This window comes from Podarcis pityusensis (assembly GCF_964106645.2).
Source record: "Podarcis pityusensis genome assembly, chromosome: 5".
Lineage (NCBI taxonomy): Eukaryota > Metazoa > Chordata > Lepidosauria > Squamata > Lacertidae > Podarcis > Podarcis pityusensis.
Genome location: NC_138032.1, coordinates 85,615,029 through 85,628,912, shown reverse-complemented (window position 1 = coordinate 85,628,912; position 13,884 = coordinate 85,615,029). Strand labels below are relative to the sequence as shown.

The 13,884-nt window shown below is 46.5% G+C and overlaps 2 protein-coding genes and 2 long non-coding RNA genes across 6 annotated transcripts in view; 2 read left to right on the top strand and 2 right to left on the bottom strand.

The window, feature by feature from the left end:
* LOC308477715 overlaps positions 1 to 10,026 on the bottom strand; it is a 215,395-nt gene extending 205,369 nt beyond the window's left edge. The window contains exon 1 of the long non-coding RNA XR_013986670.1: positions 9,442 to 10,026. This is a non-coding gene — a long non-coding RNA (uncharacterized lncRNA). The remainder of the gene's footprint in view (positions 1 to 9,441) is intronic.
* LOC308477711 (uncharacterized protein) overlaps positions 1 to 13,884 on the top strand; it is a 66,529-nt gene that overhangs the window by 36,222 nt on the left and 16,423 nt on the right. The window contains exon 4 of the mRNA XM_081006556.1: positions 13,740 to 13,861. Within this exon, the coding sequence (XP_080862682.1) occupies positions 13,740 to 13,861 (122 nt within the window). The remainder of the gene's footprint in view (positions 1 to 13,739; positions 13,862 to 13,884) is intronic.
* Positions 893 to 10,492, bottom strand: LOC308477710 (dual specificity protein phosphatase 13B-like). Of its 3 annotated transcripts, XM_081006554.1 has the most exons (6): positions 10,041 to 10,492; positions 8,541 to 8,801; positions 7,404 to 7,561; positions 7,088 to 7,293; positions 4,968 to 5,188; positions 893 to 2,219 (listed from the first exon to the last, which is right to left on the bottom strand). In XM_081006554.1, exons 4-6 carry the CDS (start codon positions 7,246 to 7,248, stop codon positions 2,008 to 2,010), a joined length of 594 nt encoding a protein of 197 aa, XP_080862680.1. In that variant the 5' UTR covers positions 7,249 to 7,293; positions 7,404 to 7,561; positions 8,541 to 8,801; positions 10,041 to 10,492; the 3' UTR covers positions 893 to 2,007. The 3 variants fall into 3 exon arrangements, with proteins under 3 accessions (XP_080862680.1, XP_080862681.1, XP_080862679.1); XM_081006555.1 differs by lacking the exons at positions 7,404 to 7,561; positions 8,541 to 8,801 and adding an exon at positions 8,834 to 8,989; XM_081006553.1 differs by lacking the exon at positions 7,404 to 7,561 and having other exon boundaries at positions 10,041 to 10,488.
* Positions 2,200 to 4,696, top strand: LOC308477714. Its single transcript, XR_013986669.1, has 3 exons — positions 2,200 to 2,333; positions 3,827 to 4,274; positions 4,591 to 4,696. It is a non-coding gene; the product is annotated as an uncharacterized lncRNA (long non-coding RNA).

Genomic DNA, 13,884 nt, shown 5'->3' with positions numbered 1-13,884 from the left:
ATAGCCAAGTAAGTTTGTCTTCCATGAACATGGTTTTAACAGTGAGTCCGTAAGTGACTGTTGAGGCCAGTTCTGGATCCACACGTCCTTCCACAGTGGGGACATATGTTTCCGGGTGGGAGTTGATCACGGTGAGGGTTTGCCAAATGTGCCTTCCTCTTAGCACGTTTCTCCCTTTTGTGCTGAGTTCAAGCGTCTTCAAAGTCCATGACACCTTTGGTAAAGGCTGTCCTCCCATTGGAGCGCTCACAGGCCAGCGTTTCCCAGTTGTCAGTGTTTATACTAATTTTTAAAGATTTCCCTTGAGAGTCTGTAAACCTCCTTTGTTGACCACCAGCATTACGCTTTCCATTTTTAAGTTTGGAATAGAGCAGTTGCTTTGGAAGACAATCAGGCATCCGCACAACATGATCGGTCCAACGAAGTTGATGTTGAAGAATCATTGCTTCAACACTGGTGATCTTTGCTTCTTCCAGTACACTGGCATTAGTTTGCCTGTCTTCCTAAGTGATGTGTAAAATTTTTCAGAGACACCATTGATGGAATCTTTCGAGGAGATGGCATTTATAAGTGGTCCACATTTCACAAGCATACAGTAAGGTTGGTAGTACAATAGCTTTGTAAACTAGCATTTTGGTTTCCCTGCGAATGTCCTCTGCACTTCAGTCGGGAGAAAGCTGCACTCACAGAGCCCAGGCGACGCTGGATTTATCTGTGATAATACTGGGGTCGGTGCTTATCCAATGATGCCGAATGCCAGGAGAGTCAGGACAGATGCGCAGGAGTGCTTCACAAAGCACATAGCTGAGATCCTTAGCTGCAGGTCATGCAGAATATTGGCACCAAGCTGGACACGGGTAGATGCCAGGGCAATGAAGCCACAGCACAGGATGCAGCATCAATTTGCAAGTTAGGTGGGAGACAAAATGTGGGAGGGACCTGCAGCACACCAATGCCCGTGCTTATTGGACCACATGTTTAGATGGAGGCTAAGGCATTAGCCTTATTCAGGGAGCAAATGTGCTGGAAACGGTCTGGGTAGACCTAGGTTAAAATTCCTTTTTTCAGCCACAAGGCTCAGTAGGTCATCTTATGTCAGTCATCACCCCCCAGTATCACCAACCCCCAGAATTGGTGCAAAAATAGAACAGCAAAATTACCTTGTGCTCCCCTGAAGAAGGCTAAGATATTTATGTAATAAATCCTAGAGTTCTCCATTCTGCAGCCTATATTTAACTGCAACACATGACCTGTTTTTATTGCCTTTCTCCCTCTTTTTCTGCTTCTCCCTCTCTCAAAAAGACAGTGATGGTGGCATAACCATTCTATGGCCTTTTAAATGTGTGTGGGACGGGGACGGTTATTGGTTTGCTTTTGCTTGGATTATGTATTTTGTGTTCTCAATTTGTATGTTTCTGTTGTGAACCACCCGGTGATCTTCGGATGAAGGTTGGTATACAAATTAGAGTTGCCGCATGTCCTCTTTTTCCAGGACATGTCCTCTTTTTCGGGGGTAAAATTTCTGTCTGGATGGATTTTTTGAATTTGCCAAAATGTCCGGGGTTGTGGGAGCCGGCTACTTTCTGTGTTACATATGCGGTAATAGACAGCCAAGTGCAAAACACAGACTGTGTGAATTTTGCATGATGCAGGAAAGGACCATGTCCTTTTTTTTGTATTTTTTGAAGGGACATTGTAGAATGCACCTGCTCCCTCACTCCCTCACTCCTTGCCCCAGGTGCCAGCAAATGTGTCCCCTTTTTCGCTTTCAAAATATGGCAGCCCTAAATAACCAGTGTGATCCCACTCAAGTCCAGCAAACCAATGTTGTACTCTATCGAGGAGCCATCACTTATCATGCATACCTAGAAGTGGAGGACATCGGGCATCTGGTCTGTTGTGTGGGATTGAAGAAAAAGCTTTGCACTTTTGAAGTAATTATTCCAAATTGAGCATTGGTGCTGCAACATTGCCTGTCTTTATAGGGCTTGCATCACTATGTTTTCCTCAGAGTGCCAAGGCACCTCTCTTCTCATTATTTAATCTGATGTCCAGGGCTCGTAGTTGGATGAGGAACCCTGTGTTTGGGCAGATCCCTCGGTTTGAATCCACTGATTTTAAGGCCTCCACAAGTGTCAGGTTTTCATGGATCATCAAATAGGCCAGCACTAAAGTGGCTGAGCGGCTTAACCCCATGGCACAATGGACAAATACCTTGCCTGCAGAGAAATAACAGAAGAACAGCATTTAACTGATGTGGAACATAGAAAGTTAAGACCAGCGCTCCCCACCCCAGTTGGAACTCATTGCAACTCTGTTCTGGCTCCTCTCAGGTGGGTGCCATTGCCATTATAAGATAACATGTTCATTGTGAGTTCCAGCACCTATTTTTCTAGAAAAATAGCACTGTTTAAGACATTCAAGCTTCAGGGCTCCCCAAATTTGGTCCAAATAAGGCTGCTCTACTTCCTGGTGGGGCGGTGTGGCAGACAGGCCATGTGGCCTCCACACACAGCGGAGGTTGGGCCAGGCCCCCGCTGCATCACAACCCCTGGCCGGCCAATCCGGTCGGCTGGGGGCGTGGCTTACCCCTTTTTAAGCAGCTGCACAGCCAGGGTGTAGGAATAACGGAGGATGACAGGAGGTTGGATGCAGGTGAGCGGTGCAGGAGCAAGCTGGCAAGCATGCTCCAAGCAAGCTGCCGACTAGCTGTGCAGAGGCTCCTTTTATTAACAGAAGTCAACAATTGGAAACAGTAGTGAAACCACTCTGAGCATGACGTATTTCCATCTAAGCACATTTCCAGCCTTATCAAATACACGTGTTAGCAGGTGTTTCCCTAAAATTTTCCCCGGTACTTGATTTCATCTGCGTCCCTGGTCATGCTCCAGCCAAGCGTTATGTCTAGTAACCAAATCTGTGAGAGGACAAATGGTCAGGGGGAAAACCTTGTTTGCTAGCCAAGAGGCCACAAGTTTGTGGAGCATGGGTGCAAGGCTCCTTGGCACGCTGTGGCATGCCTGGTGTGAACTGTGCCTCAGCACAAGCAGAACCTTACCTCCATAGCTCCAAAAGGTCAGGGGGAAACCCTGTCTTCTGGCCAAGAGGCTAGAGTTTAGGGAGAGTGGCCGCAAGGCTCCTTGGCACGCTGTGGCATGCCAGGTGCGAGATGTGCCTCAGCACAGGCAGAGCCTTACTCCCACACAGGGGATCTCCGTTCTGGTTCGCCCTCTTTTCATGCATTTGTCGTATTGGCCTTGCTATGGACTTCGGTTGGTCGCTGTTGAGGGGCCTGGTAGGAATTTTTCCACTTGGCAAATTGGCACTGGCCACTTGGTTTTCGCCTACCTTGTAGCAATCATCACAACTTTTGTAGGGTTTGGCAGTTAGGCATTGGTAAAGCCTGGTTTGGGGGAGGGGAGGTGTGGCCATCACCTGCCCCTCCATTTTAAAGGATAGTCCGTTAAAGGAATCCAGGGAGTCGTGGTTCCTGTCCGAAGCCCGGGTGGAGGCTAGGGCCATGGCACGACCTTCCAGTGACCCTGGGGGAGCTCCAAATTGGTGTACATAAACAGGGCTCCCCTATTGGTGGTTTAACCCTTGTGAGACTTCCTGTATGGTGGGCAGGAGTCAGATATAGTCGGTTCAATTCCGATGCCTAAGCCAATACCACTCACATTCTGTAACCAATAAAGTTGTGGTCTAAATTTTGCCCATTAAACTCATACAGTATACGGTGTCCATATGCAATTATTCAACATAAAGGGGGAGGCCTCGGGGCCTTGACATGCAGTAGTAACTGTGGGAAGGATTTCTCTCCCTGAAGGTACACCCGTCTGAAGATACCCTGGAAAACCATTGAAGAGTCCATGACGGAGGCAGAACGAGACTCTGTACAACACCCAGGGCCAATGATGAGATGCAGTTCCTTCTGCTAATTCCTTCTTGAGCTTAAAAGCCCTGCATTGGGTTATCATAAGAAGACATCTACAATGAGACACGAGTTACACATGTTTATGTAAAGTCAGCATTGGCCAATGAGAAGGTAAAGATCAAGGTAAAGGACGCCTGGACGGTTAAGTCCAGTCAAAGTCCAGTCAAAGGTGACTATGGGTTGCGGTGCTCATCTTGCTTCAGGCCGAGGGAGCCGGCATTTGTCAACAGACAGTTTTCTCGGTCATGTGGCCAGCATGACTAAACTGCTTCTGGTGCAACGGAACACTGTGACGGAAACCAGAGCGCACAGAAACGCTGTTTACCTTCTCGCCACAGCGGTACGTATTTATCTACTTGCACTGGCGTGCTTTCGAACTGCTGGGACAGAGCAATGGGAGTTCACCCCATCCTGTGGATTTGAACCGCCAACCTTCTGATCGGCAAGCCCAAGAGGCTCAGTGGTTTAGACCACAGCGCCACCCGCATCCCTACAACGAGATGCTTGAGTTATGCATGTTTATGTACAACTTTGGCCAATGAGAAGATAGGTGGTTAATCAACTTTAAAAATTATCAGACTGATTGATATAGCCCAATAACTTTTTATCTAGGATTTGGGAGATGGGAATAACTTCCTGCTTTTTTTCCAAACTAGCCCTACTTCTGCACCTTCAACTTCGGCCAGACACGGAGAAATTAATCAAGCAACGCTTTCCATGCCACTATCACTACCCTAGGAAAAGTTTCACCTGCTCCAGTGCTAAGCTGCCATCAAACACATAGGAAGAGGTTCCTCAAAGAGTGACAACCCCACATGTGCCACTCCTCCTCCTTTCCTGGAGATCTAGTATGGGGAAGCCCATCCCTGAGCAAGAAAGACCAATTAAGCAAAGCATCCTTAAGTAGCTTTAAGCCCTTTGCTAAATGCGGCAAGATTAAAGGGAACAGCAGCAGCTCTGGGCCCACGCAGCTGGCAACCGAGTGCCTCTCACATCTTGAAGGCTGTTTCTCCTCCCTCTATCTCCCTCTTACCTCCTGTAGCCTTCAAGGCATTGTGGATGAAATTCGCAGCATCCTGGAAGAAGACGCTGATATCAAACGAGGTGTCGTCAAACGCCTGCACCCCGTAGTACTCGATTGGCAGCTCTCTGTAATATCGAGCGCCTGTGTTGATGTTGTATGGCCCGTCTGCTGCGTTGAGGATGTGGGTGATGCCGAGGCTCTGCAGAATGGCTTTGCTTCGAGCTGCCCATCTGTTAAAAGATGATAAAGGGTTGCTGCGGCTGCGGCTGCTCCTGTTCCGTGTTGACATGGGCTTATTTAAGAGGCCTCTTGAGCCTCAAGGAAGCAAGAAGCAATGAGCACCTGCGTCTCATCTCTAATTCATAGCACAGTCCCTGTTTACCGGACCATGGCTCCTTACAACCTGCTCTGTCAGGCAGAATCAGTTTTAGGGCTTCCCTCCCTAGCCTTGCAGTTGGAGGAATGATTTCTGTTCTCCCTCTTTCTTTTGGACTACAGGTCTCTCTGTGTTACGTTCACAATTCAAAGTGTTGGTGCTGAACTTTAAAGCCCTAAATGGCCTTGGCCCAGTATACCTGAAGGAGCGTCTCCACCCCTATCGTTCAGCCCGGACACTGAGGTCCAGCTCCGAGGGCCTTCTGGCAGTTCCCTCACTGCAAGAAGTATAATTCCAGATTTGGGAGACCAAAGCCACCTTCCTTAGTTGGAAGTTGCATTTTATGTAGTGATATTTTTGGTGGCCCATAGGCACGATCTAAATAGTTGATTTATTTTTTAGAAGTAAGATTTGGGAATATGTATTGGTAATCCTCTAAGAATGTATAAAAGCTTTGGAACAATATTCATTTTGAGGACATTAACCTTTCCCCAAAAGGGAAAGGTTTAGAGAGGTCCCCACCTTTCAATAGCAAAAGAAATCTCATTTATAATTTGATTCAAATTTAATTTTACAATTTGGTCTATATCTGATGAAATCATTATACCCAAGTATTTAATAAAGTCTTTGCACATCTGAAATTGATGGTTTCTGTACAATGTAGCCCTTGGCCCAATTGGTAAAATTGGGCCAAATTGACTGGGGAAACTGAGTGGGGTATAAATATATTATTATTACTACTATTACTATTACATTGCCCTTACTCGCCTCATACCCTCCAACATTTATCCATTGAAAATAGGGACGTCCTAAGGAAAAGTGAAACATTCCAGGGTCAAATCAGAAACCGGGGTGGCTTCTGTAAATCCAGGACTGTCCCTGGAAAATAGGGACACTTGGGAGGGCTACTTTCCCTTTTCACCCAGGGCCGCCCCACCCATGAGGCAAGGCATAGGCGCCAACTCTGAGGCGCCCAGGTCCCTACAGCCCCCCTAATACAGTAAAATATTTGAGGCCAACAGGGGCAGATTTAGGGGTGCTGGATTTGGGGAAGGAGGCATGAGGGTTCAGACAGGGTCCTAGAGTCCTCTCACCTGCTTCCCAAAGGACATGTATGCGTCTGCGACAGAGAGCAAAAGAGGTTTTCCTTGGCAGTGGAGGGACTATGTATGTGTGTGCAAACAAACTGGGATCTGAACATTTAAATTCCACAAAATGTAATAGTTTTATGTAAAGTAATTTTACAGTGGTACCTCGGGTTGCAAACACCTTGGGTTACAAACACTTTCGGTTACAGACTCCGCTAACCTGGAAGTAGGACCTTGAGTTAAGAACTTTACCTCAGAATGAGAACAGAAATTGTGCAGCGGCAGCGGGAGGCTCCATTAGCTAAAGTGGTACCTCAGGTTAAGAACCGTTTCAGGTTAAGAACGGACGTCCAGAACGGATTAAGTTCATAACCAGAGGTACCACTGTATATTTTAATTGTATTTGATTGTAATATTATATTTTAGTTGTACTTAGGTTGATCTGTGTTTTTCCCTTTTCAAATGAGCATTTAAAGGTTATATCGGTTTTAATTTGTCCATATTTCTGATAGAAAGTTGGTTTACAGAACCAGTTTATACTAGTCTATTTTGTGGGATTTGGATGTTGAGATCCCAATTTGTTTGCTGCTATTTTATAGGATTTTTAATCTTCTGCTCTCCTTATGACTGGTAAGTAACAAGATGCAATCCTTCCGTTTCCTTACGCGTCTCCAAGGTAGAGGTTTGGCCACACTTGATCCACATGGTTGTCGGATCCTCCTCTGCTCCAAACTAGCCTCTGCAATTCAGAAAGTGCTGGTGTCTCATAACGGCTTCGACTTTCTGAGTTTTGATTCTTGGAGGAGCTGTTTCCAGCATGGCTCATACCTGCTTTTGTGCTTTCATGAGCTTCAGATGTAACTAAAATGGCCTTTGGGAAATGAGAGAGAGACGGGGGGTTAAAAACTTTGTTTAAAACCAAGGTTCCCTCGGGGGGGGGTGTTGATTTTTAAGGGGGGCAATTTGGAAGCTTGTTAATACCAAGTTAATGGCCTTTTAGGCTTCCTCCACATGAATAGGAACCTGTCTTCAAGGGCAGTCCCAGGTAGAGTGTATTCCAGTAGTCCAAGCAGGAAGACAGCATGGACAACTGGGCTCGGGCAACCTGGTCCAGAAATGGCTGTGGTTGGTGAAGTAGCCTATTTAATAATAATAATAATAATGATATATTCAAAAGTTACAATACAGCTTTGTCCACTGCCATAATTACCACAGAATGATCACTCCAATTCTCAATCCTATTTCACTGTTGGCTCGCTGAATATCCTCAATAGGAACCCAACTGGCATAAATTGGCCATGAAGCACTCCTAGCTACAGAAAAGTGAAAAGTTTGAATCCAGGTGTGCTCCCAAATTATGAACTGGTTTCTTTGAGGGGAGCACAACCTCTCTCAGAGTAGGATGTGCACCTAAATTCTCAGACACATGAACCACCCACTCACAGCACTTCTGCCCTGTCTGGGTTCAGCCTCTGTTTATTGAGCCCTCCGGTCATTCCATCACTGCCCCAAGGCACCTGTGCAACACCTTCACGGCCACTTCTGTTTCCAGTGAAATGGAGAGAGAGACCTGTGTATCGACAGCATACTGATGACACCATGCTTCAAATCCCCAGGTGGCAGCTCCCAACACTTTGATACAGACATTAAATAGCATAGGAAACAGAGTGGACCTTTGTGGGATCCCACAGCCCAAAAGCCATGAGCCAAGCAATGACCCCCTGGGAGTGATGATGCAGGTAGAAGCAGAACCGTTTTAATAAGCACCATTGACTACCAGTTCCTCCAGCCGCTCCAGAGGAACACCATTGTCAATGGTGTGTCTTCTTGAGAGGGCAAGAAGAATCAACAAGATCACACACACCCCTGTCTCTCTCCCGATAGAGATCATCAGTCAGGGAGACCAAGGCCATTACTGGGCCTGATACCAGGCTGGAAGAGACCTAGATCCACTCCAAACATACTTGCAGCTGACTTTCTACAACCATGAAAGCAATATTAGAGACTGGATGGTAGTTTCCCAAAACCTCTGGATCCAGAGAGGACCTCTTTGAGAGGGAGTGTACCACTGCCTCTTTCAAGGTGGTGGGCATAACTCCCTTCTTGTTACCGTTGTACCTCTTTGTGACTTATTATTCTGTCTTCTTTCTGCAAGTTCCTTGGACTCTCTTCTGGGCTTCCTTGTGTTCACTGTGAGTGATGTGTTCCCGGCCTTCCTCCTCCTCCTCGCTCTGTTTCTTTTCTTAGTCGCCGACGTCCAACACGGGGATAAACAGCGCGCCTCCTCTGCGAGCTTGTGGATTAAGTTGCTGATACTCTGTTATTTTAAGTGCTTGCGGTTTTAAGCCTCGCTTCAAGCAGCGTGGGCCGCTTTGCATCCTGTAATTGGAGGAGAAAGAGGGAAAGAATACTTTCTGGGTAACTGCAGGAGTTTCAGGGTGAGATTACACCAGCTGCAGGCGACTGAAGATTATGAAAATTCAAGCCGGGATGAGGCTTGTGGCAGAGGTGCTCTCCAGGGCTTCCTATCCGTAGACAGAGCAGGATTGGGCCAGCCTCTCAGCATCCTATCGTTGAGTTAGCAAAATAATTTCAGCAAGTATTTCGTGGCATTGCAGAAGGTTAAAAGAGAGCTCCTTGCAAAATGGCCTTCTGCACTGCTACTAAAATACAAAGGCTATTAACAGCACTGGTGAGCAGAAAAAGTGGATCGCTGACGCCAGATTACCTTTTGCGGTATGATTTGTATGCATGCGTTTGTGCGTCTTGTCTCAAGCATGTGCGCCTACCAAATGTTGTGATTGACCCATAACATGTAGGATTCTGGTGGCGCTGTGGTCTAAACCACTGAGCCTTTTGGGCTTGCTGATCAGAAGGTTGGCGGTTCGAATCCCTGCGACCGGGTGAGCTTCCGTTGCTCTGTCCCAGCTTCTGCCAACCTAGCAGTTTGAAAGCACGCCAGTGCAAGTAGATAAATAGGTCACGCTGCGGCAGGAAGATAAACAGCATTTCCGTGCACTCTGGTGTCCGTCACGGTGTCCCGTTGTGTCAGAAGCGGTTTAGTCATGCTGGCCACATGACCCAGAAAGCTGTCTGTGGACAAATGCTGGCTCCCTTGGCCTGAAAGCGAGATGAGTGCCACAACCCCATAGTCGCCTTTGACTGGACTTAACCATACAGGGGTCCTTTACCTTTTCTTTTTTTTAACTTAACTGGTACCCATGAGGAAAGTTGTCACTCGAGTGAGCTTCAAGGAAGCAGCTTGCCAGTCTAGTCTTCCTAAGCATCACCCACTGTCTGAAGAGTGTGAATCTTTAACAAGCCAACCCCTGGTCTGCAGTGATAATTTTTTCCTCCTGCTTGAGGCAATCCCCACCTATGTTCTCCTGGCAAGTCACTTATGGTCGAGCACAGTGAAGTCAAACTACTTGGCCTGGACTGATCGAAAGCATATGGTAAGGGTACTTATCAGAATGGTAAATTAGGCCAATACGAATATCCCCATGATCCTGAAGAGGGGTTGAGGCAGGGAGAGAGTGGCTTGCCTAAATATTGCCTAATTGACTAGAGATTTAAACCAGGTCCCCCAATCCACACTCTTAAAGGAGACAGACTTACTGCGTCATGCGCTGAGCTGTTCGAGACCATCTCAAATTTGACAGCCTCTTCTCTCTGCCCCCTCCCCCCATCCCATAAGGCTTTACCAGTGCCTTGTCATTGCCTAAAAATATTTCATTTTATAAGGCAGCCGTGGAGAACAGATGCTAGAGATTGCATTTTGGCCACTAGATGTTGCTCTGCAACCGCATAAGAAATGAGAGGAAGCAATAACCGAAATGGCTGCTCTCGCATACAACAATCCCCCAATTTCAACACTGATAGCATGGCCTTCCTTGTTCAGTGTCCCTGTTCATTGTTAATATGTAGGTAAGATCAACAGAGTTCTGAAAATTTGAATTACGGTACCCGACTAAAGATAGAATTCTGTGGGTCCTGGTCATAATCGTAGATTCATGAACTTTCATTTGCTGTGAAGCGCATTCTGTGGATTCGTAGATTTAATTGGACCACTATAAAACTTCTGCATTTACTGTTTAACCGTATGGACTAAATGAAATATGACTTCAGTTTATTTTTCTGTATCTCTCTCTCTGTGTTTCCTATCCTTAACACTACAATGTCATGAATTTAGGGTGTTAAGATGGGTGCCAGACCCACCCTAATCCCCCTGCTATTTCCTAGACTTTACTCTTTCCTTTGCTGCACCCTATGTGTGCTGAATGACTACATCCCCACCCATGTCTATCTAAAGGTGACTAATGGCAGGCACTGCAAATGACTCAGATGGCCAAACATGCTGGAAACTGGCGTATCGTGTTTGCTTGGAGGCCACCACAGAGCTGGCAAATACATGGGTGTGGTGGAGGGAGAGCAGGGCTTGGGTGGTGTGGCAGGGAAATTGTGAACAGTTCATGGGGCAGAGAAAGCATGACTCAAACACAGAATTGGCAGGCAACTTTAAAAGCCATGGGTTCTCATCATACTCTTTGTTCATTCGCTTTTCTTTCTTTTTTAGTGCAATGCTATTTTGAGCAAATGGCTTGATTTTAAAACTTTTTAATCAGTGAGAAGGCTGTGGCGTTTGCCCGTTCATTTGAAAATGTTTGAACAGGGGAGAGAGAAAGAGTTAAAAATGTAGACCAATAGGAAAGCCGAAGGCGGAGCCTACCTGTTTATAAAAGCTCGAGGTTTTGTTAGAGTTGTTGGTGGGTAGTTGGTTGGTTTTAGTGGGTTGGTTGGTTGGTTGGGAAAGGCAGTTGGAAAAGCAGTTGGCAGGCAGTTGGAAATAGAGAGACAGTTAGGGCAGTGGGTTCTTGTGTGAGGGGAGGTAGAAGAGACAGAGACAGGATAAAATAAGACTAAGAAGGTAAAGAGTAACAATGTTTGGAATGCAGTTAAAGTTTGTTTGTGTCTGAAATAAACTACACTCTTCTTTGTTAATGTGAGAACCTGACTGAGACTAAGTGATTTACCAGGGAGGACCTGGTCGGTAGCAGCGGATTAGTGGTGTACAGGTCAATAGTCCGTGAGACGACCGGGGCCTCCGTACAAACCTTATCAAGAAAGCAGGTCTTTAACGTTGTGGGATTTTTAAAATACAAGTACCGTATTTTTCGCCCTATAGGACGCACCGGCCCATAGGACGCACCTAATTTTTTTGGGTGGGGAATAAAGAAAAAAAAATTTATTCCCCCCCCCCCCAGCAGTGAGAGAAGCCCGAGCTTTTAAAAACGCACCTACCATAGTTTTTAGAGGAGAAAAGGATATCTGCCCGAAGCGCGGGGCACTCTGCTTCAGAGCGCTCCGGGCAGCAGGCTGCTATCCGCAGCCTAGGCAGCCCTGTGAGAACATTCCCACAGGGCTCCCTAGGCTGCGGATATCTGCCCGAAGCACGGGGCGTTCTGCTTCAGAGCGCCTAGTGCTCCGGGCGGCAGGCTGCTATCCACAGCCTAGGGAGCCCTGCGGGAACTCCCGCGGGCTCCCCAGGCTTGCTGATAGCTTCCTGAAGTGACCCCTCTCGCTCTCCAAGCTTCAGCGAAAGCCTGCATTCGCCCCATAGGATGCACACAGATTTCCCCTTCATTTTGGGAGGGGAAAAAGTGCGTCCTATAGGGCGAAAAATACGGTATTTTCAAAAGAGCAGGCAAGAGATGTCACTGCAGCAAAGTCATTTGCCCTTATCTTCTTGCAAATCTTTTAAGAGTTCTCTAGTGCTTGTAAATGAACAATAAACAGGGCGTTGTTGTTGCTTTTTAAAGAGTTCTTTGAGTAGTGCCAGCTAGGTTGTAGGGCAGGGGTGATCTGGCAGACATTGTCAAAATCCTTTTTGGATTATAAAGTCTCCCAAAGCTGGAAAAGTCCAATTCATAAGAACAACAATAGACTCAAATATACCATATTTTTCCGTGTCTAAGACTAGGTTTTTTCCTACTAGATTATGTCAAATTAGGGGTGTCTTATACACGGGTAATGCTGAAGCCATTTTCTTACATCTGAGTCCCCCAAAATAGGGGGCGTCTTATAGACGGAAAAATACGGTATATGTCTATTTGCTGTTTTGCTCATGATGGGACTTGTTTATTGCTTTTATTGTTCTGCGATTATTATTATACAGTATCTTAATGTTTCATCGGTGTTAGCCAGCCGGAGAACACTGTTTCTGGGTGCCATATAAACGCTGCTTACTAAATATTAAAGTTGTTAATAAAGTTTCCCAGCCTGAAAAAATCCAGGCAGAGAAAAGTCTCTGGCACACAAGACGAAGCATCTCACGATAGTGTCTGGGGTTTTGATGAATGTAAAACGATCCTTTAGCCTTGAAAGTAAAGAGGATAACTTCTCCCTAGGCAATGGATATTCACGCCAGTAGTAAAAGGAGGATGCCGGGGTACTACTAATTCTGTAGTGATTTTGAAATGTTCTAGCTGCTCTGGGCCACAGTGATACAGAGCAGAGATATTTATAATGCCAACCATCAGTTGTGGTATGCATCTGACTGCACTGTGCAACAGGTGGAGGGCACCTATACGCCTGCCGATATTTTAAAAAATCCAAAGACTTACGGCCAAATCCAGTGGGAAGTTCTCTGGAGCAAAGCCTACAGGAATGAATTGGAGCTGTGTTTGATCAATAGGGCGAAGAACTTTCTGCCACCGCGCTTTAGGCTCCTTTCTCCTGCAAACCAGAAGTCCCTATCCAAAATTTGCCATCACATATTCCCTGTCAGGCTTCAGGGAATCAGCTTCCTCCCTCCCGTGGCAGTAGATAAGCAGAACAAAGGAAAAGGAGTCTTCTTACCAGTTAGAAACTTTAATAATCACAGCGAGAGAACAAAGAACCCATCTCCTAGTGTGGCGGTGCTCCCAGTTAAGGATCACACCCCCTTAAGTCCCTATTAATCCACGTCACTTCTACATGTTGAAATCTGAGCTTGTACCCTCTGTGCTTTCTGTGCTTTCTGTTCTGCCACTTTCTCAGCTCTTCTTGACCTTGGGGAGAGCAGAGGAATGCTTTCCAGAGACAGTGAATCTGTTAACCCTCTCTCTCCCAGTGCTTCTTCTCCTAGCTGTTTCCCATCCAGTATTCCCCAGCTTCTGCCTTCTGAACTATGCCCCTCTGCAAACCACTGTTCCAAAGCTATACTGAACTCCTGCTCCTGGGAAGATCCAGGATCAGGAGCAGGGGGAGGTTCCCACCATTCCTCCTCAGTGCAGCCCTCCTCAGCATGGTCCCTGACATTCCCTTATCTTGATCCAGAAGGATTACCCTTCTGATGTGCCAGAAAAGGAAGGCATCCAAAGCAGCCATTTCTTCCCAGGAGATATGTTCCTGGAGCAACTGGGACAGGGGACAGTGCCAGGCACAGTGAAACCAGGCAGGTAATGTGCCTTGTAGGAAGACT

Bases quoted from the DNA above. Each gene is read 5' to 3' on its own strand.
- LOC308477710 (XM_081006555.1), bottom strand. From the start codon at position 7,248: ATGAGCCATGCTGGAAACAGCTCCTCCAAGAATCAAAACTCAGAAAGT. The intron at 5,189-7,087 runs GTAAGGAAACGG...ATCTTTTAACAG, and splicing joins AACCTCTACCTTGGAGACGC to ATGGGCAGCTCGAAGCAAAG. The intron at 2,220-4,967 runs GTAAGAGGGAGA...ATTTCTCTGCAG, and splicing joins TGCCTTGAAGGCTACAGGAG to GCAAGGTATTTGTCCATTGT.